The following is a 23,816-nucleotide window of genomic DNA, read 5'->3' on the forward strand; positions in this document are numbered from 1 at the left end:
AGATATTAGAAAAGCTGTGTGGGCAGTTTTGTTCCACCCTTCAAGAGACAATAAACCCAGTCATAGGCCTTCCAGAAAGTGATTCTATTTACAAACCAGCTATTTCTTTTGCAAGTAGAAATCTTGAAAGAAACTTCCAAGGATTTGTCAGATGTAAGTCCACTGACAAAAATCACTCCGAAAATCCTAATGAGGCCATAAACAGTGTAATCTTGGAGAGAATTCCCGAGAGTGTTGGTGGCAATCAGTATACTGCATTTTGGTGTCTTGGATGCAGTGACAAAATTCAGTGATGGAAATGTTACAAGATATGAAGTACTGAAAAGGCTGCTAGAAACCTTTGCTCATTTTGCAGTAAAACAAATGTTAAATTTAGATAAAGAAAGGCTTTTTGTGTCTGAGAACTGTTTGAGACTTTGAAACGATGGCAAGACAGGCAGGAAAAAGGATATTGCAAGATGAAATGGAAGATGATGCAGACAACCCAATGTATGGAGCTGGGAGGCATTGACAACTTTAATGGCTGTTTTCTGTAAGTTGAATTTTTCAAGAAAAAAGTGTACTTTCTCAGTTTCTATTAACCAGAATTTGTTCAAAATTATGGAGTATACTCATTGGAGTATTGTGCATATTTTAACACGGGGGTTTTCGTATTTTGTAAATCTCAAAGAAGTTAGCCTTATGTACATCGAAAAGTGTAGAAAGTTTATGTCTACTTTTCACAAATATAATTATCTTAAAAATAATCAATACTTTCAGAAATACCTCTGTTAGTGGCTAGAAATGTGCAACTCAAGGCATATTTTCTTCAAATTTTTATTCCCAATAATTGCTGAAAAAAGGTACCTTTTATATGAATAAATATTACATTGTTTAAGATAGGGATTTTCCAATCTGCCCAAAACTCTTTAAATGAAGTAAAATCTTATCAGCCATATTATGTCTTATGTAACTGTGTAAAGTTTGTGATTGCTATTTGTCCTGTGGTTAATGCTTTCTCACAAAGGCCACACTGTGTGTGCAGTAGAATCAACATTCATTGATGCTGAAGAAATGTAATACTTGCCAAGAAATAACTCCTGTTTCTCTATACCTGCAACAGCTGAAATGAATATTGTTTTAATGTATGGCCTTTTTTTCCCAGAAAAGTGCTCAGAAGGAGTTAATGAATTTAGCTAGCGATTTGTCTCATAGCTGGCACAATATTGAGGAAGCAGCGGAAAAAGCTAGAAGGAAACGCTCACAGCTAGACATAGAATCCAAGGAAGCACCAAATCGTCTCACAGAACTATTGAACAAATTGAGAATAGCTTCAGCAGAGGAACTTAAAGCTGTAAGTATCTCCTTCTCCTCTTCCATGCAGATAAGCAGATCTTGTATAGCTTTCATGTTGCATGATGCATATGTAGTTACACCATCATTTCTGTATATTTGATGTGGGAGAAAAGTAATGAGACTGATTTTTTATGTACCATAGTTTTTATTTTTTCAGTCAATAATATTGCCCAAGGGAACTCCCTTGGGCAACTATACACTGGTAGTCATTGTTCCCACTCTGGGTTGCAGTGCTCTTGGTCACATTCTTCTGAATGTTCCTGAATCCCAAAATGATGTCATTTTAAGACATTTTTTCAATTTTGGGGGAATAATCAAAAGGACTCAGTTCAGGTGAATAGGAGGCCACAGAACAACATGAAAGCCTTTTGAAGTCAAAAATTCCAGGATGGAAGTGGCCGCATGGCATGGGGCGATGTCACGAACAGCATCCACTTGTGTGCAATGTCCAGTCTCAGTTAATAATTCTCTCTTTCCTGAGCCTTTCAACATTAGCTTTGTAAAACATTTGGTTGACAGTTTGTCCTGGAGGAACAAATTCTTTATGCACGATAGCCCTACTGTCAAAAAAGCAAATTTGCTTTGTTTTGATCTTTGATTTGCTTATTTGAGCTTTTTTTGGTCAAGTAGATGTCTGTGTGCCGCTCCTTACTTTTCCACTTTTTCTCAGGATCCCACTCATAAATCCATGTGATGACTCGACTAAACCATTAGTGTGCCAAAGTTTGATGTACAGTGAAAGTGTTTAACAGGTCACCCATCATCCTTATTGTTAAACTTCAGTCTGATCTCACAAGAGGATGCACACTGAAGTGTTTTTCTTGGTGTTTTAGGGTTTCATGTAGCTGCTGGCTCGCACCTTGTACTTGAAACCGAGTCAGAACACTTCACAAGATCTGTTACCCGACGTAACGTCTGAAGTATTTACCTTTTCCTTTTAATCCAGTGCTACAGTTGATTCTCTTGAAGTAGGGGTCCTGCTAATCAGTGCCTCTGAAATCCTGTGTGTTGCTGAGGAAAGGCTTGACTTCTTAACATTCTGAAGTTACTGGAGCAAAAGAAGAAAACTTACTCATATCATAAAAAGCACGTCCTCTAGTTTGACATATTTTTCCTTGAGTAGTTGTACAGCTCATTAGTGATATTCATGAATTAGAGAAGAACACAACTTTCATAAGACATATGCCTTGAAGGCTCAATATGACAGTCCAGATTGCAGTATATTTCAACTGTTGCAAAACCATCCTGTCTCTCAAGTTCATTTTTGGAGAGTGTGGTTGCTCTTTGACAGTCAAGCCACCACCGCAAAACGTAAAATGTGCCACCCACAGCGGGTGAAGCAATTTGTCACCACTTCTTGCCGTTTCCTTGTATTCCACACTGCCCGCTTAATGTCTGCAAACATGAAAGCACCCATGCACAGTATATGTTCTGCGGCTTACTTGCTACTACTTAATATTATTCTGTCATGTTCATCTTTCCTTGCACCACATGACGAGTGTTATACAGGCGCCCACTAGAACTGATAGACTCAATTGAGTGCGTACACATACAGGGGGGCGCACGCGCATGCAGACGCACATAGTTTGTTGTCTGGGTTACTTCCCATCAAGTGGACTCTCGCAACATTCAAAAAGTCTCTCCGCAGTGCCGTATAATTGTTAACCAGTTATTTTCAACAAGATGGTGTAACTTCACATACAGCTCGCGTTTCAATGTCACTGCTTGCTGATGTTTTTGGTGATCGCATTATTTAACAGGGACTTTGGCCTCCACGATCGCCTGACCTAACACCACCTGACCTTTTTGTTTTCTTCTTCTGGGGTTTAGCAAAAGCAACTGTCCAAAATCCATCGATGAATAGAAAACTGCAATATCTAGTTTCACTGCTTCTGTTACAGAAGAAATGTTACAGCTTGTGTTTGGAAACATAAGACGAAATCTATCTTTGGCTGTAGATTAAACTATTGTTTCTTCAATAAACTGGTTCTGAGTATAGTGGCATCAACATAACATGGTTTTACACCCAGAACTGTTTTATTGAAGATGACAAAGGCTGTGAAAGCCTATGCTCTCGTAGGCAGTTGTACTGTTATATATATTGTAGTATTGGAATAAATCCCCCCCATGAACCATGGACCTTGCGGTTAGTGGGGAGGCTGGCATGCCTCAACGATACAGATAGTCATACCGTAGGTGCAACCACAACAGAGGGGTATCTGTTGAGAGGCCAGACAAACATGTGGTTCCTGAAGGTTTTGGTACTGCGAACGGTTGAAAGCAATGGGAAACTACAGCCGTAATTTTTCTCGAGGGCATGCAGCTTTACTGTATGATTAAATGATGATGGCGTCCTCTTGGGTAAAATATTCCGGAGGTAAAATAGTCCCCCATTCGGATCTCTGGGCGGGGACTACTCAAGAGGACTCAGGAGAAAGAAAACTGGCATTCTACGGATCGGAGCGTGGAATGTCAGATCCCTTAATCGGGCAGGTAGGTTAGAAAATTTAAAAAGGGAAATGGATAGGTTAAAGTTAGATATAGTGGGAATTAGTGAAATTTGGTGGCAGAAGGAACAAGACTTTTGGTCAGGTGGATACAGAGTTATAAATACAAACTCAAATAGGGGTAATGCAGGAGTAGGTTTAATAATGGATAAAAAAATAAGAGTGCGAGTAAGCTACTTCCAACAGCATAGTGAACACATTATTGTGGCCAAGATAGACACGAAGCCCATGCCTACTACAGTAGTACAAGTTTATATGCCAACTAGCTCTGCAGATGATGAAGAAATTGATGAAATGTATGATGAGATAAAAGAAGTTATTCAGGTAGTGACTGTAGACGAAAATTTAATAGTCATGGGTGACTGGAATTCTACAGTAGGAAAAGGAAGATCAGTTTGGATTCCGAAGAAGTAATGGAACACGTGAGGCAATACTGACCCCTATGACTTATCTTAGAAGCTAGATTAAGAAAAGGCAAACCCATGTACCTAGCATTTGTAGACTTAGAGAAAGCTTTTGACAATGTTGACTGGAATACTCTCTTTCAAATTCTGAAGGTGGCAGGGGTAAAATACAGGGAGCGAAAGGCTATTTACAATTTGTACAGAAACCAGATGGCAGTTATAAGAGTAGAGGGGCATCGAAGGGAAGCAGTGGTTGGGAAGGGAGTGAGACAGGGTTGTAGCCTATCCCCAATGTTATTCAATCCGTATATTGAGCAAGCAATAAAGGAAACAAAAGAAAAATTCAGAGTAGGAATTAAAATCCATGGAGAAGAAATAAAAACTTTGAGGGTTGCCGATGACATTGTAATTCTGACAGACACAGCAACAGACTAGGAAGAGCAGTTGAACGGAATGGACAGTGTCTTGAAAGGAGGATATAAGATGAACATCAACAAAAGCAAAACGAGGATAATGGAATGTAGTCGAATTAAGTCGGATGATGCTGAGGGAATTAGATTAGGAAATGAGACACTTAAAGTAGTAAAGGAGGTTTGCTATTTGGGGAGCAAAATAACTGATGATGGTCGAAGTAGAGAGGATATAAAATGTAGACTGGCAATGGTAAGGAAAGCGTTCCTGAAGAAGAGAAATTTGTTAACATCAAGTATAGATTTCAAGTATCAGGAAGTCGTTTCTGAAAGTATTTGTATGGAATGTGGCTATGTATGGAAGTGAAACATGGATGATAAATGGTTCGGACAAGAATAGAATAGCAGCTTTCGAAATGTGGTGCTACAGAAGAATGCTGAAGATTAGATGGGTAGATCACATAACTAATGAGAAGGTATTGAATAGGATTGGGGAGAAGAGGAGTTTGTGGCACAACTTGACTAGAAGAAGGGATCACTTGGTAGGACATGTTCTGAGGCATCAAGGCAATTTAGTATTGGAAGGCAGCATGGGTGGTAAAAATAGTAGAGGGAGACCAAGAGATGAATACACTAAACAGATTCAGAAGGATGTAGGTTGCAGTGGGTACTGGGAGATGATGAAGCTTGCACAGGATAGAGTAGAATGGAGAGCTGCGTAAGACCAGTCTCAGGACTGAAGACAACAAGAAGATATGTGCATGCAGTGGGGAAGGGTAAAAAAATTAGATGTTTGGGTAGCACATGGCCCAAGCCAAAATCACAAAAATGAGTGGGTGGCCATATATGCATCTCCGCTTGCGTCATCAATTAGCTCATGAACAACACCGACCATTTGTATCTTGTGTTGTTGTTGTTGTTGTTGTTGTTGTTGTTGAGAAATGATGTCTTTATGCTAACTTAAGGAAAACACAGCATCTACTCACTGTACAAGATGTGCATGCATCCACAAAAGATAATGTTATGCATCTGGTAGAACAATGACGGTATGGTGTACTACAAATTGCTTCCCTAAGGTGTAATCGAGTAGCATGGAGAGCTGCATCAAACCAGTCTCAGGACTGAAGACCACAACAACAACAACAACAAGGTGTAATCATTACTGCTTTCATTTACTGTCAACAACTGAAATGTCTGGCAAATGCAATCCAAGAACAATGACCAGGAAGATAGCGTGATGTGATGCTACTCCACAGTAATGTCCTCCTGCATTCTGCAGGACTGAAAAGTAGTACTGGAGCTGGGTTGGAAAGTCACTCTGCACCCACCTTATTCACCTGATCTTGTGACCTCAGATTTCCACATTCTCTGCTCTATCAAACAGCCTTCAAGGTACTCCCTTTCCAGATGAAAACGCCGTCTGAGCATGGCTCGACTAGTTCTTCACCTGATAGCCACATGATTCCTACAGTTGAATTGAAAAGTTACCCTGGCATTGGCAGACTGTTGTAAATATTGAAGAAGAATATGTCAGTGATGACTAAATCCTTGTTATGTGTATCTGTTGTGTTTAATAAGCTTAGGCACAAATGCTATGAACTTACGCAGCAACCTAATAGTATGGAGGTTAGTGCTTAATGAAGAAGAGATTGTAGAAGGTCAAGCAATGGAAAATCCAGGTTGGAATGCAACAGTATTATGAAAAGGATAGTTGCTTCTCACCATATACCGGAGATGCTGAGTTGCAGATAGGCACAAACATAGGTTGTATTTGTGTGTGGAGAAGAGGGAGGGGGAGCATATTTTTGATAAATATCTTGTTGGCTGAAAGCTGATTTTTCTGGCAGTTTTTTTCTTGTGCCTTTCTGCAACTCGGCACCTGTGCTATATGATGAGAAGCAGCTGCCCTTTCCATAATATTGTTAGATTTTAGAAAGTGTTGCAGGTGTCACTAAGTGGAAGGAACACCTTGGCATTTTATCAGAAGCTGGAAATTTAATTAAGATATGAGGATGGTTTGAAAAGTTTTCAGAATGGAATAGAAAAAAAGTACTTACATCACTGAAACTTTTTTCATTTTTCAATGTAGTCTCCTTGTAGACTAATGCACTTGGTCCAACAATGTTACAGTGCCTTGATCCCATCTCGAAAATGAGTTTCCTCCAGACTTGCAAAATAATTGTTAATTCCAGCTATCAATTCTTCATTTGAAGTGAATCTGCGTCCACCAAGAAAAATTGTTAGTTTTGGGAAGAGATGGAAGTCTGTCAGAGCCATATCAGGTTAATAAAGTAGGTGTGACAACAATTTATATCTTAGTGCGTGTAATTTTGTCATGCCGCCAGCACGTGTGGGGGCACATGTCAAGAGTCGCAGCACCCATCTTGCAGATAATTTTTTCATTTCTAATTCTTCAGTTTAAATGCGATATACCTTTTCAGATGATATCTGGCAAGTGTGAGCAATTTCACGCACTTTCAGTGGGCGAACCTCCACACCCATTTTGTGCACTTATGCAATGATTTCTGGAGTAGTGACACGTCTTGGCCGGCCACTGTGCTAATCATCTAAGATCTCTCGACCAAATGTAAATTCGTTTACCCACTTGGCAACAGTTGTATATGAAGGAGCATTGTCCCCCAGTGTATTCTGGAAATCGGCATGAATGTCCTTTGCTTTCATACATTTCTTTACAAAGTACTTAATCACTGCTCGAATCTTGAACTTTCATTTTTTATTTTATTTTATTTTTTTTTTTTCTCCCATCTTTGCAAATCACTACGTGGGAACAACAGATCCACTTCACAGCCACAGCTCTCTTCCAAGAGCATGACACCTGTTTACAGACAACAGTCCAATGAATATCACATGAAACACTCATTGTGCTGGTGCTGACCTCTTGTGGTGATTCCGAGAACTTTTCAAACCACCCTCATACACCAAAGAAAGGATGGAGTGCCTTACTTGTTGTTGGTAGACTAAGCTACATGAAGACATGCAAAAATTTGTTCAATAAAAATATTAGAATGGAGGAGGGATTATGCGCTTACGTTATGATACAATGGTTAAATTGTGTTGAAATTATTTCAGTAATGTACGAGATCATGGAAGTAAGTGCAGTCAGCTGGTTATCACCATTCCCTACATCTACATCTATACTCACAAAGCAAAGTCAGGTGTGGGTGGATGGTACGTTATGTATCATGTCTCAACCCCACCCTCTTCCCCATTCCATTCGCAAATGATTCGTGGGAAGAAAGATTGCTGATAAGCTTTCATGTGAGGTCAGGGGTCTCTCTAATTTTACCTCCATGGTCTTTTCGCGAAATACAGGGTGTACATAAAGTCCAAGAATACTTTCAATTATCGACTGCGGCAGTCGCTTCCCGTATTCTCTCCCAGAGCTCTGCTAAATCACGTGGTGGAGGCAGTACATACACTAGATCTTTAATGTGTCCCCACAGTAAAAAGTCACACGGAGTGAGATCTGGTGATCGGGAAGGCCCTTTCACGAAACAGCTGTCCCCTTTTGTAGCAAGGACGATCTATCGATGCAGCAGCTCCGTGTTCAGGTACCAACTAACTTCACGATGAAAACGGGGTGGAGCTCCATCCTGCTGAAAGATGAACGGAGAGTCTGATTGCATTTGAGGCATCAGCCATTGCCCCAACATGTCCAAGTAGGAATATCCAGTGACAGTGCTCTCGGCAAAGAACAATGTGGCCTGTACAGTTTTTGATGCGACACAGCACAAAGAACATTTACCTTTGGGAATCACGCTCAAATTCAATGCATTCATGTGGATGCTTTGAACCCCATATTCAACAATTATGCCTGTTCACTTTTTCCCATTAGTGTGAAAAGTGGCTTCATCGCTAAAAATTAAGTGATCAACAATGCCATCCCCATCCTCATTCAATTGTTGCAACTGTAAACAAAACTTGTCTTTGTCGTCATTGAGCTTCTGGACTAGCTCCAATTTGAATGGTTTCATAGACAGCTTCTGTCACAGGACTTTCCACACTGTCACAGGAGCGATTTAGAGTTCACGGGATGCATGATTGACAGATTCCTTTGGACTCTTTACAGATGTCTCTCATACATGCTCCACATTCACTTCACTCACACTGGGACATCTGCCTCTCTGTCGGGCACAAGCAACCCGTCGTAACAAATTTGTTGTGCCAGTGGTAAATGGCCTTCCTTGTTGGTGGCTTCTTGCCATACTTGGTTCTAAACAATCGTTGAACAGCTGTAGCACACTTGTTTTTCTCGAATTCCAACACACAGAAAGCTTGCTCTGCACCTGAACACGCTACATTTGTGACTAGCACTGATTATCAGCAACTTACCAAACTACGCTGTGGCGGCATACATGGAAAAAAAAACTTTCAGGGTTTCTCTTCAAAATGACATGTATAATATCTGTCCAATGTTTGGTTCTTGTGCAATAAATAATTGAAAGTGTTCCCGGACTATATGTACACTCTGTATATGTTGTAGGAAGCAATATACTAGTAACTCTTCTAGGAATCATAATGAATTGAAACCCTCAGCTCCCGACAGGTGTTGTTGATATATGTCGATGGGGACAGCTGAAAATGTGTTCCCCGACCGGGACTTGAACCCAGGATCTCCTGCTTACTTGGCAGACGCTCTATCTGTCTGAGCCACCGAGGGTACAGACGAATAGTGCGACTGCAGGGACTTATCCCTTGCACGCTTCCCGTGAGACCCACATTCCCAACTGTCCACCGTCTATATACGTAATGTACTAATAGATATTTGCCCTTTCGCTCATTAGTCTCGCACACGAAGTTGTCGGTTCCCATAAGAGTTCAGGCAACCTGTGCGCATTCGCACAGACGAAGGTCAATGGCTGGGTAGCCTGTAACTATATATATGAAGATAGTAATTGTTCTCGAAAGAACAGATACCATTGATCACCGTGCAGCTTCTCTAGAATAAATGATAATTAATTGAAACCCTTATCTGCCGACAGGTGTTGTTGATATACCTCGATGGGGACAGCTGAAAATGTGTGTCTGCCACGTAAGCAGGAGATCCCGGGTTCGAGTCCCGGTCGGGGCACACATTTCCAGCTGTCCCCATCGAGGTATACCAACAACACCTGTAGGCAGCTGAAGGTTTCAATTATCATTCATTCTAGAGAAGCTGCACAGTCATCAATGGTATCTGTTCTCTCGAGTACAATTACTATCTTCATATATATATTCTAGGAATGTATGCTCTTGGAAGCTTTGACAGTAAAGTGCACAGTGGTGCAGAATGCTTCTCTTGCAGCGTCGCTCTGGGATTGGCTGAGCATCATCTTCACTCTCTTACTAAATGAACCTTTAACGAAATGTGCTGTTCTGCTTTGTATGCTCTTGTTCTTGTGTCTTTCCTATCTGATACAGAAACCAGCCTGATGAGGTTCACAAAGTATTGGTTGAACAAGGGTTTTGTAAGCTGCCTGCATTGTGGGTCGCCTCCACCTCCTCAGGATCTTCCAGTGAGTCTGTTTGGTGTCAGCCTCAGCAATAAGTTTCATGTGTTCATTCTACTTTAAAGTGCTCCATACATACATTCCTAGATGTTTTATGGGAGTGATTGCATCCAGTGAGTGTTCTGCAGTTGTTCAGCCACATAGCAGTGGGTCTTCCTGCCTATTTATTTGCAATCCATTAAATTTGTTTTACGTTGAGGGTCACCTGCCAATCCCTGCACCAAGCATTGATCATTTGCAGATTGTGTTGGATTTAGATTAAATTTCCTAGTGTTGCAACATCTCTGTACACAACAGTATTTTCCATGAAAATCTTCAAGGTACTTTCAACATTTGGACATTTATTTATTGTACATCTGTAGGTTTCTCCCTATTGAAAATGACATGTTGTTTTCTGTTACCTAGAAAATCTTCAGTCCAATCACTCAGCTTGTCCAATATTCCATATGCTCCTGTTTTGTTGTCAAAGGTATGAAATTGTGTCGAACGCATTCCGGAAGCTGAGAAAATGTTTTTTTTCCCCTTTAAGATTCATTTTTGTAAGTTCGTTTCTGTAGGTGTAAATTATTTTATTGAGGTTGGATTCCTCTGGGAACCATGTTCTCAACTACCACGGTATTAGTACTGTAAACAAGAAAAATGGCAGCCTCAGTTGTAAGAGATTTGAAATCATTTATTACAGCAAATTGATTTCAGTCACTGCATGGCCATTTTCAGTACAAAAATAAGTATTGAAGACTCGTGTAATTAAAGCACATACTAACAACTTCAACATGGCCGTCCGCAGCTCGTGGTCTAGTGGCTAGCGTTGCTGCCTCTGGATCACAGAGTCCCGGGTTCGATTCCCGGCTGGGTCGGGCATTTTATCTGCCCAGGGACTGGGTGTTTGTGTTGCGCCATCATTTCATCATCATCATTATTTGTGACCGTGGCTAAAATTTGACTGTGTAAAGATTGGGACACTGTACGGGCACTGATGATCGTGCGGTTAAGCAGCCCACAAACCAGTCGTCATCATCCTCATTCAACGTGACCAGAAACAGAAGAAATATTTGTTCACTGGCTGCTATGTTTGTGTGTTGAGGTCATGTTGAAGTTATAATATGTGCTTTTATTGCACAAATTTTAAAACTAATATTTGCACTGAAGAGGGTCCTATAGTGAATGAAATAGATTTTCTGTAATAAATGATTCCATCTCTCTTAGAATCGAGGCTGCCATTTTTTAAAATTTTTTTTGTGTACAGGAGCTATTATTATTATTATTATTATTATTATTATTATTATTATTATTATTATTATTTGAGGTGTTAATGACAGAACTGCAATATCCAAACTGTGCCTCCAATCTTTCTTTGATTGCAGTTGCATGAAACCATGGTATCACTGATGAACAGAGATTCTACTTTACAAGAGTCATTGGACTTTGGTATAGCATATAATGACTTGTTCTATATACTGGATCTTGTGGCGCAAAAGAGGATGGCAAGACATGTGACACTAAGTTTACCTGAAATGTCTACCCTTGCAGGTAAGAAATGGTAACTTGGAAAAACATTGCAAATAATGATTGGTCTTTCAATTTATGTGCCAGAACTTTGTAAGAACTGTGTTCACGATGGTCTGGCTGAATTAATTTCTGCAAAATGCTGCATTTTTAATAAAATAGAACAAAGTGACACCTGTAAAATCATTAGGATGATAAAACTTTGATGTGGCTTATGAAACAAAAATAATTTTCAGACGATCCTCGTTTAGAGCATCTCATTGGCATGCACTCGGATGAAACACGTGAATCTGAAAGTTCCAACAAATTCTCAAATACCTGTGAGTGGAATGAACATATGGATGCTTTACTGTCTAATAATGATCAACTGGTTCAATCATTAAGAGACCTCATTGCTGTATGGTAAGTTCCAGCAAATGTATGTTTCTATATTTCAATTGATGTCCAGTGTATAATCTTGATTTAAATAATTGAAATAACAAAATTCATATCTTCGTGGACTGACTGGCTGCTATGCTACAGAATACAAAAACTGTAACATACATATTTAGAAGTATTTATTGCAGTGTCATGGTGTAATGTCAGTTTGAAACAGCAAGCTGTGAGGAAGGGACCTCCAGGAGTACGTACATCCTATTTGTTCTACACAAGTATCACACGTTATTACTCTTGCGTTTTGTTTTGGAAGTTTTGATTCGAATTCCTTTGTTCACCAGTTTGTTGTTTTCATTTCTATGAGAGGTATATGTGGCATCTTGTGTGCTCTCACTGTTCATCTCATTTACTTGTGATTGGAATATATTCTTACAACATGACTTGTATTCTATAACCAATGTATAATATGACAGTTTCCAAGACTACAGGAAGAGAACACACACATGATCAGTAAACCGCCCAGTAGAGCTCCGATGCTGCTTACGGTTGCCACACCAGGGAAGGTTTGGGACGTTTACCATTTGTAATTTTGGTTCAGGGCTCCCTAAATGGGTTAGACTGTGTCTGCTTTCCTAACTACTGATACAAAGACCTAACTGCAAGATGAGATCTACAGGTAGCACATTTCTCAACACTTTATTGCAGTAGACTGTGCGGAAAATGTTTCAAAGAGATCTTTTGCAGTGTATGTTAACTCTGTTGCAATCTTAAAGGTTTTGCAGTTTTTGATCCTGAATTACACATTTAACGCTCATTGCATGTATTCAATCTATATATGTGATAAAATAGTGGTGTTACTTTTTATCACATGTCCTGTACTGTGTTTGGCTGACAGAAGCAAACTGTGCCGAATTTGAATTGAAATATATGCGAAGATAATGTGCCTTATTTTTTTTTTTTTTTTTTTTTTTTTTTTTTTTTTTTTTTTTTTTTTTTGTACTTGTGCTTTTGTATAATGAAATGTGCAGATTGGTATCCCACATTAAAGATATGTCCAAAACACATTATTTCCAGTATCATTTGTTAAAATAGTCTCAGGAAAAGTGGCATAGGTAGCAAGCTATTACCATACAGGTATATTGCTCTGTTGGAATTACGTGTACCCTTACCTGGATCTGCACTGTTTATAGTTCTCTGTTGCTATTCAGGTATGGTCTGGATGCACTAACTTACCTCACTTTCACCCTGAACCCATATTCCAAATATTTGTCTGATATACAGCACATTCTATTCATATTTTGCTATTCTGACTCACAATATGTACACTTATTTGTAAGAAAATAAAATTCTCAAGAACTCTGGTACAATACACTCAGAAGAAGAAACTTGCTAATAATGCATTTGAATCTCCCAAATGCTGTCAATGAGTGAGGAAATTCTCAGCAAGTAGCAACTAAAGGTAACAGGACATGTTTCACAGGCATCTTTTATGAAGCTCTGGTTAGATGGTCCTACTTGCGTGAACATGTGCTAGTGCTTTCCGAGACATTTACAAACTTTGCATTCCTTCTCTACAGCAGATAGAATTCCCAATTGATATTGTCATTCTACTAAATTTATTCCAAACTATTGTGGCATGGTTGTGCAGCAGCCTTATAATGTGATTAATATTAAAAAACAGTCCTGGCCCACGTGTTTGTTCTCAGTGGTTTTTAACCATCTTGTAAGGTTTGCTTCCTGTTAGGTTACCATTTAACCTAATGATTCCATAACTCTCTCACTCTCTCTCTCTCTCTCTCTCTCTCTCTCTCTCTCTCTTTTTTCTTTCTTTCTTCCTTTCTTTCCAGCTCCTTGCTGGTGACATCTTCTACAGGGTTGAGAAAAACCTGGGTATTTAGGAAAAACTCGGAGGATAAAATTTTTTTTGCCATTTTTTTCATATTGGTAATGAAGCATCTAAATTTAAAGTCCCATGATTAAGTTATTCAGAAGTCTAACCCATTCGAACTTCTGCAGGAAAGATAATTTACATGTAAAAGTTAGTTTTATTCATTACCAGCTTAGCATCTGCCGCTTCACTCACTCAGGCTGTGTGCTCTGCACAGATTTTTTAAAACTGAATTTTTATGTTGTTCACAAATTGCACTAACTTCTAAACTTTTCATGCTAATTAAGGCCATAGAAGCATGGTCTTTCCCAAATGTACTTCTTACCAAAAAGTGATTCTTTTAGCTGGAGTCAAAGATGGGCATTAATCATGCCTTTTGCATTCTTGTGGAGACATTTACATATAAACGTTCATCCCTAAAACACATTTCTTATATGTAACTGATAAGTGAAATACCAATTTTCAGATTTTTAACTTTAAAATGTTTTTTTAATACAAGAAAATATTTTCTTACACACTTTTATCTCTCGTTTCATCCCCTAAGGGGTTGAATTTCCAAAAACAGTGTAACAGCTATTTTTTTTTATTTCTAACTGAGAAGCCAAATTGCAGTTTTGAGATTTAGCTTTAAAATATGTTCATAATGAAATATTTGTGTAAAAAAATCTCATTCTCTGTTTCGCCACATTAGCATTGTAATTTCCAAAAACACTGTAACACAGATTTTGTTAAAAAAAATGTCTATAACCAAGAAGACAAATACCAATTTTCATAGCTGTAGCTTCAAAGAAACTTCAGGAGTTCTTTAGAGCTATCTTCGAAATCGACTTAATAGCTAATATTTTCAAAAAGCTTTCCTTCTATTATGCGTGGGATTTCAAAAATCCCTTCCTAAACAATGCCTTCAGTATAAGATCAACAGTCTCTCCAGATTTAAAGATCCTGTCTTTGGCAGTTTGGTTTGGGTGTGATGAGTCATTCACGACATTGCGTTTTATATGTATGATAGACAGATTGTAATTTAGAGAGAAACCTTCAAATCATTTGGATAAAGATGTATAAGTAATAGCCAGATTCCTTACAGTTTGATGCAGGATACAAATTCATCTGTGTAAAATAGCTCAGTCAGAGCAAATTTTCAAAGGATAGAAAACCCAGGATGGAACATGGACAATATGAAAGGAGATAGTGCTACTCACCACACACAACAGGCATTGAGTGGCTGGCAACAGATGATTGCTGGGAGGACTGTTGCCAGCTTTCCATGGGAACTACTGGTGGAAACTATAGTATGATTAAAATTATGTGTTAGTTGACACTTCTGGCTTTGTATCTGCTTTCCTGAAATCGGAGTGCTCAGTGTCACACACATTCACTGTTGCCAAACTGCAACAGCAATTGGTTCACTTCCAAGTGCTTGTCTGGCTTTCTTTCCTGATGATGTTTTCAGATCCCAAATCCTGAGTCTGACCCTCTTATTTTGTATTTCAGTATACCTGATACACAAGGCGCAATTCAGCGTTACGTATACAGTTTTTATAATCCTAGAGACGAGCTTATGTTAGACAAGCTTCACGTGACATTGCATGAAGCAGAATTTTTGAAGACTGCACTTAATCTATTTGCACTTGTTTTTCTTCCTATCATTCGCTTTTCATTGAAATCTGCTTGTGCTGTCTATAACCTGCAACTGAGTGCCAAACAGGACTGCTCATCAGTTGGTAATACGGCAGCTGGTGTAGGCAGTGAGAGGATGGTTTCAGATAATCAGTCAGAGAGAGAACTTACAATTTGCTTTTAGCACTGAAACTGGAGTTTTTCGGTCTTAGAGTTTGCTTGTAGAGGTTAACTCTAATAGCCGTGAAAAAAGTGATTGTGACTTTACTTCTGCTGTAGATTGTTGACTGCCACTTTGTTGGCTACATTGCAAATCACTGGGTTTTGTTTAGTTTAGGACACAAGTTTAAATTCAGGGCTGTACAATGATCCTTCTGGTGCAATTAAGTCGTGTGTCACTTAAAATCAGCTGTGGACAGATCATCTCCTATTGCTGTCTTATCTCGTGCCAACCGCTTCAGACATTGCCCTACGTTACGCAATAACAGCACTCGAGAAGCGAGCCCGCTGTGTTTCTGTGCCGCCTGTATCAGAGCGGTAGCCGGCAACCGATGTGGCAAAACTGTAGCAGCAAGTGACAGACGTCAACTATTGAGTAATTGTGATCGGAGCATAATCGTCTGTAGAGCACTGACAACACGGAGGTACTGTGTACATGCGGAAAGCAGGTGCACCAAGTCAGTTGTCACTGTCAGCGATCTCCTCGCGTGACTCCACTGTAGTTGATTACTGTGAAATTTGGTTGATTTTCCTCACCGAACATGAATGTGTATCCATCTTAAGTGGTTATGTATTTGTACTTGTTCTTCATTATAGGAATTAGATAGTGTTTAGACTTAATGGACATGTTAATCTACTGACTGTCTGTTTGAAAAAGTAGATGAATGTTATCAGTTTATTTAATATGTGATTCCCTTTCTAGTGAACTGACTATCCAATAAAAAATTCATGTACATGTGAGTTAATGCCTAATCTTATTTGTCCTTATTGTTACATGTGTAGCTGGATATCAGTGTCATAAGTCTCTTTCTGCCAGTGATGTCCTGTGAATCTGTGCTTGTAGTTCTTTGCTGATTGTATCACTTACATCCACTGTTTGTTGCTGTGGGTAATCAACACAAAAAGCACTTTATTTCTATTTTTAGGTGGCAACAACCATTTGAGACAGGTGTTCCAGAAGATATGGTTGTAAATGGAAAGAACATATTGCAGCATACAGCACACTGGGATCGTGTAACAGCTTTCTTGGAAAGAAAGCAAATGAAGGAATAAGTTGTGGGGAAATCATATTTGAAAATTAGGATTTACAAATTTATTTATAGATAACTTTTGTTAAGTATTAAAACAATATGAAGTTATGTTGCTCTGTTAACTTGCAAGAACCTGGTTGAGTTATAGCTTTTTATACATTTATCTGTGCAATATGTAAATTAAAATGAACTACTTTCTTCATATACTACTACATAGTAATGGTCTTTGCAATACACCGATGCACAACTGTGATTTCATATATGTAAGTATCTGAGTATGTGGCATTGCCTGTGTATGCAACCCCCCCCCCCCCCCCCCCCCCACACACACACACACACACACACACACACACACACACACACACACACACACACACACACACACAACCGACCCATTATGCTCCCACCCCTCTCCGTCCATCTGTCGCCTCCACCCTGTCCTTTTCTGCCCTCTCCCTTCCCTCTGTGGTACATTCAGCAGCAAATGTGAATACTGTCTGCTAAATGTGTTGGTAATAGAGTCAGCAGCAAAGTAGTAATCAATTTAAACATCATGCCTGATGTGACATTTTAACTGCATGAACTGCAAAACTGCAAAATGTAGTATGTGATAACTTTTTTCGTCTCATAATTTTGTGAGGGCTGCAAGTCAGAAAAAATTGAGTAACGGTTTGAAATTAAGTATAAAGTTTGTTGCAAGTCACTAAGTACTCGCGTTGGCAAATACTGGATAGCAAGCATAGTAGCTACATATTATGCAACAAATAGCTTGGAAGTATGGATTAAACACATTGAAGATTGTATAAGCACTGTATTCGTTTCTTTCAATTTTATCAAGTAGCACAAATTGATTAACACAAGCATTTTCACAAAAATGATAAAGTTCAAAAGTGAAAGAGTAAATACTTTCCCCTAATTCACGTAAGATTCTTAGTCGGTAAGTATCTTGTACTGTAAACTTTGTAAATAAGGCTTGTCCTTCCTCAGGATTTGAGCTATCTTGTTATCAAGTTTTATGAAATCTGTTCAGCTATTTAGTTATAATAAATTTAAACGTCATGCATGATGTGACCGTTTTTCCATCTCAATGTGTATGGCATTTTACTCCTGAACTGTAATAGGTAGGTGGTTCTTACCCACACAGCAATTGTTGCCTGACAGTAAGGGATGTGTGTACCAAATTTAGTTGAAACTGATCCAGTGGTTTAGGAGATGAGGAATATACGTATGTGTATACATAAGTTTTTGTAATATGGATGGATTATTTGAAGTTTAAAACTTTAGAGGTTGTAACTTTTCCCCGTCAGTAAATTGATAGGCTCAGCAGAACAAAACTTTGAAACTCTCTGTAACGGTTTCACTAAAATTTTGGATGGTGTAAGAGCTGAAGTGCTAAACCACTTGATTTCCACAACTGTATTAAAGAGAATTTCAAATAACCATTGTTGTTTTTCTGACTACTGTGTAATATGAAAAAATCAGTATCCTGATATATTTTTAATTGTAATGTGAAAATAATTGGTTCAAAATGGTTCAAATGGCTCTGAGCACTATGGGACTTAACAAAATAATTGAGACTTTCTAATGTAATGAAACAACTGTTTATCCTAAACATGAATACAACAGTAGCACTGGTCGATTTTGCCAATGTGGCCCCTCTGTCTGTAACAAGTAAGTATACTCACCATTTTTCAGAATTTGTAATATTAATATGGAAGTTACATAATTTATCTCAGTTTGAAAATAACAGTTAAAATAAAATTTTTTGTGTCATCTCATTCTCACTGTAGGCACATACCGTGGGAAGCAAGGAGGGGATATTGTTTGGTGGCTGGTATCCTCTTCTGTAATACAAACTGTCCACAAGTATTAGTTGGGTTCTTTACTCAAAAGAATAGAAAATTACTCAACTCAAGATAGTCCAGGTGTTGTGGTACAAGCTCTCCACAATAGTCCACATTAGTTTCGCTGCTGGTGACGTAAAAGTCCGCTATATACACTGCTCTGGTCACTAGGTAGAGGCTGAGCTAAAGTCAGTTCGGTTTCCAGAAAGGCATTTTCAGCGGAAAACTCTATATATACTTTCACTAACGAAATATTAAATGCTCTGAGTAACTGGAAGTCACCCGTTTGGATTTTTTGTGATCTCTCAAAGGCTTTTGACTGTGTAAATCATGGAATACTTCCAGATAAGCTCAAGTACTGTGGTATGAATGGGTCAGCGCTCAAATAGTTTAAATCGTACCTAACTGGAAGAGTGCAGAAAGTTGAAATAAGCAGTTCACATAATATGCAAAAAACTGGTGATTTCTCAAACTGGGGAACAATCAAGAATGGGGTGCCGCATGGTTCGGTCTTGGGTCCTCTGCTGTTCTTAATATATATTAATGACTTTCCATTCTATATTCATGAAGATGCGGAGCTGATACTTTTTGCCGAAGATACAAGTACAGGGTGGTCCAAAAGTCCGGAAACACCCTGATAAAATCCAAGTGGAGTAGCAAAGAAGGAAACAGAGTCCCTACACACGAGGAACGGGAAGGGGGAAACTTCATAGGTTATGCCACCAATATGGCGGCTATCTTGAAAGCCGCCATCTTGGATTCAACTCCAAAATTTCAAATGGGAATGTGGTCATGTGATATACCAAACAGATAGAGAATTTTACCAGAAAAACAATGCAGTTGTTACTTTAAACATAGCTTTATTCATTCTCGGGTTATAACCAATTACTTGCGGCAGCAGTGGGACGCTCGGCAGCGTGAGTATTACGTACTGAGAAGTCATAAAATGGAGTCTGAAACAGTGCAAAGTGACTGTCCCATATGTTACATGTGTTTAACTGTTAGGCATAATTTACTCGTGCTAACGTTTTAATCATTGTTTCCTTATTTACAGGTTACAAAATGTCCTTAACACATTAAGAACGCATTGAAATCATCTTGATATCAGGAGAAAGAAGCACACAGGTCATTGCTGAGGATTTCAACAGTCGTCACCCAACCAGACAGCCCGTCACTCACAGAGCAGTTCCCAAGCTTTTGGCCAAATTCCGAGCAACAGGTTCTGTCACAGATAAACCTAAGGCTGGAAGACCAAAATCTGCCACCCATGAAACAACAACAGTGAGCGTGTTGGCATCATTTAGCAAGAGTCCGCAACAGAGTACTCGTCGCCTGTCACAAGAATGTCGGGTTAGCCGTACCTCCATACTGCGAATTTTAACGCAGCACAAATGGCACCTGTACAGAATTCAGCTGCTCCAACACCTGAACGAGGATGACCCAGACCGTCGGGTACAGTTCGCAGAATGGGTGACACAGCAGGGCAGATAAACCCACGTTTCCCCTATCAGGTGAAGTTCATAAATGGTTCAAATGGCTCTGAGCACTATGGGATCTTACGCCATCAGTCCCCTAGAACTGAGAACTACTTAAACCTAACTAACCTAAGAACATCACACACATCCATGCCCGAGGCAGGATTCGAACCTGCGACCGTAGCAGTCCCGCAGTTCCAGACTGCAATGCCTAGAACCGCAAGACCACCGCGGCCGGCGGTGGTGAAGTAAACAAGCAGAATCACAGATACTGGTCCCACACAAGTCCGCACTAGATTGATGCTTCCAAAACGGTCGACTCAAAAAGTGATGGTCTGGTGTAGGGTACCAAAGTCGTTGGACCTTCTTTTATTGATGGTACGTTAACAGCCAACGATTATCTGAGGTTATTGGTTGAAGAAGTGTTTCCCTCGTTGTTAATGGAGGACGGGACATTTCCGGAATTCTTCCAGCATGATGGAGCCCCACCGCATTATGGGCACAATGTGCGAGCATACCTGGATATGCTGTTCGCCCAAAAGTGGATGGTCATAGGGGTGCTGTGGAGTGGCCACCACGTTCACCAGATTTGACTCCTTTGGATTTTTATCTTTGAGATCATGTCAAAGTACTGGTTTATTCTGTGAAAATACGAGATTTGCATCATCTAAAGCAGCGCGTTGTTGATGCGTGTGGTCAAATTCAGCCAGATGTGTTGGTCAAAGTTCATCAGGACTGGGTTCAGAGGATAGCATTAACAATCCAACATAATGGACAACATATCGAGCCATTCCTATGACTGTTGGTGGTCTCTCAGGACTATGTAGCATCGGCGTAATGTCTCTTCGGCACATAACACACACGCTGCCGAGCGTCCCACCGCAGCCACATGTAACGGGCTATAACCCGAGAATGAATAGAGCTATGTTTAAAATAACAACGGCATTGCTTTTCTGCTGAAATTCTCTATCTGTTTGATATGTCACATGACCACATTCCCATTTGAAATTTTGGAGTTGAATCCAAGATGGCGGCTTTCAAGATCGCCGCCATGTTTGTGGCATAGCCTATAAAGTTTCCCCCTTCCTGTTCCTCATGTGTAGGGACTCTGTTTCCTTGTTTGCTACTCCATTTGAATGTTATGAGGGTGTTTCCTGACTTTTGGACCACCCTGTGTAGCTATCGCACCCAACAGACAAGAATTAAGTGGTGAAATTGTAAACGATGTTTTTCAGAAAATCATTTAGTGGTTCTCTGCAAATGGGCTCTCATTAAACTTTGACAAAACATAGTACATACAGTTCCACACAGTAAATGGAATGACACCATTAATAAATATAGACTTTGATCAGAAATCTGTAGCTAAGGTAGAATATTCAAAATTTCTAGGTGTATGCATTGATGAGGGGTCAAACTAGAAAACACACACACTGAGGATCTGCTGAAATGTTTGAGTTCAGCTACTTATGCTATTAGGGTCATGCAAATTTTGGCGATATACATCTCAGTGAATTAGCTTAGCAAAGAATGAAAATAGGCGTTATTTTCGTTCTTTGCTTTTGTATGGCATCATATTCTGGGGTAACTCATAATTGAGTAAAAGAGTGTTCATTGCACAAAAGCGTGTAATCAGAATAATTGTTGGAGCTCATCCGAGATCATCCTGCAGACACTTATTTAAAGAGCTAGAGATCTTCACTGTAGACTCACAATATATAATGTTTGCTTGTGTCTGTGTGTGTGCAGATGGATATGTGTGTGTGGGGGCGCGCGCGCGAGTGTATACCTGTCCTTTTTTTTCCCCTCTAAGGTAAGTCTTTCCGCTCCCGGGATTGGAATGACTCCTTACCCTCTCCCTTAAAACCCACATCCTTTCGTCTTTCCCTCTCCTTCCCTCTTTCCTGATGAGGCAACAGTTTGTTGCGAAAGCTTGAATTTCATGTGTTTGTTTGTGTGTCTATCGACCTGCCAGCACTTTCGTTCGGTAAGTCACATCATCTGTGTTTTTTATATATATATATTTTGGCTCAGCAGGGGGTAAATTATGCTACCAGAAAAGTCTTTGGTCACTTACCTAATAGCATCAAAAGTCTGACAGATAGCCATATAGCATTTAAAAGGAAATTAAAAGAATTTCTTAATGGCAGCTCTTTCTATTCATTAGATGAATTTTTGGATATAGCAAGCGGGTAATTTCCCCAACCCCACAAAAAAAAATTAAAAATATTGTCATGTAATTTTTTGTGTAATGAAACATCTTGTATAGACACCTTTTATTAACCTGACATGTTCCACATCATTACGAAGTGTCATATTCATGATCTATGAAACAAGTACTAATCTATTCAACTGCGACTCCCCCTGGGCTGCGACTGTTGGCTCGGTGACTCACTGGATGACAGACTGGAACTGACTGATCTACACTGGCGGCGCATTTCTTGAGTCTGTGTTTTGCCCCTATCGATCGATCTCGCAACCTCTGCTGCCTGGTGTGCTGGTGAAAACAGATAATGTTTGAAGTACAAAAATTTTTATAGTATAAAAACTGAAAACTTCCTTACTATTACAGCACATTTTAAATGTTATAAATTTGACAAAATTTTTGAACACTTTGGTGACATTGCTTGTACAATTAATAAGAAAAAATAGTTTTTGTTGACACTGAGAGGACCAGAAAAGTTAAAATGAAGAGTTTGAACATATTTTCCATTGACTAGAGAAATTAAGTCATTATTTTTGTTAGATATTTCTGTTGGTATTTTGGAGGCTTGCACAACTTTCCAGTAACAAATGATTTTCTATTTTCCAGCAGATTATATTTTTGTATTTCATGACTATCTCCTCAGTTTACCCTGCCTTTCATGGTTTGACTCAATTTTCTTTCTGTCGACTTCTCTTTGGAATATTTTTGCGGCTTGATAATCTTCACTAAAAAAATTTTAGAATAACTTGAAGGGGTCTTCATGAATCATGAACTGTTTTAAATTTTCAACGGGATTTTTTTAAGATTTCTGTTCATCATGAAATGCTTCTCTAGTTTACTCAAAAGGTTTTTAAAATCAGTGAAATCGTATGATGATGCAAAGACATCATGAAATTGTGGATTTTTCTTCATGCTTGTAATCTACTGAACAGTGATGTGAAACAGACATTGCTTCCTCACTTCATGTCCATTTCATTTGGCAAATATACTCATCTCCATTTCTTGTACGCTCTTTCATGAAGTATTTAGTTTTTTAAAGGATGAGAATTGTCTGAGTAAAATATAAAGTCTGCATAATCTCCTACATGTGAATTGACCATCTTTACAATAAATTTGTACATGGGTGTTGAAATTTCCCTTCACTTCCATCTTCCACATGCCACATACAGCAAGTTCCTTGTTTCACTTTATAGTCAAATATTGTGATATTGTAAGTTCTGCAAACTCGCTTGAATCTGTGTTGGCCACAAAGATGTATTGAATTTAATTTTGAATATTTTTGAAAATGTAGAGAGATTAGCATTGTCCCTATAGATAATTGCTATAGTTCTTCCTCCTATAAACTTGTGGGACTTCTGCGTTGGTAGATAATGATTCTCAATGCCTGGGACTGATTTAATAGGTGTGTGCATGTAATTTTTAGCATTGCCGCCAACTGAGAAAGGATTATCTTGTTTGTCCCGAAGATCTACTGCAGATTCACCTTTAATTT

General features: G+C 39.1%; 1 protein-coding gene across 3 annotated transcripts in view; it reads left to right on the forward strand.

The window, feature by feature from the left end:
- The window catches only part of LOC124552503, an 84,905-nt gene extending 67,894 nt beyond the window's left edge, over positions 1–17,011 (forward strand). For all 3 annotated transcript variants that reach the window (XM_047126787.1, XM_047126789.1, XM_047126788.1), the window contains 4 exons: positions 1,145–1,333; positions 11,531–11,696; positions 11,909–12,074; positions 16,698–17,011. In XM_047126787.1, coding sequence (XP_046982743.1) covers positions 1,145–1,333; positions 11,531–11,696; positions 11,909–12,074; positions 16,698–16,824 — 648 coding nt within the window. In that variant the 3' untranslated portion in view covers positions 16,825–17,011. The remainder of the gene's footprint in view (positions 1–1,144; positions 1,334–11,530; positions 11,697–11,908; positions 12,075–16,697) is intronic.
- The last annotated feature ends 6,805 nt before the right edge of the window (positions 17,012–23,816 follow it).

This window comes from Schistocerca americana, chromosome 10 (genome assembly GCF_021461395.2).
Source record: "Schistocerca americana isolate TAMUIC-IGC-003095 chromosome 10, iqSchAmer2.1, whole genome shotgun sequence".
In the NCBI taxonomy this organism is placed as follows: Eukaryota; Metazoa; Arthropoda; class Insecta; order Orthoptera; family Acrididae; genus Schistocerca; species Schistocerca americana.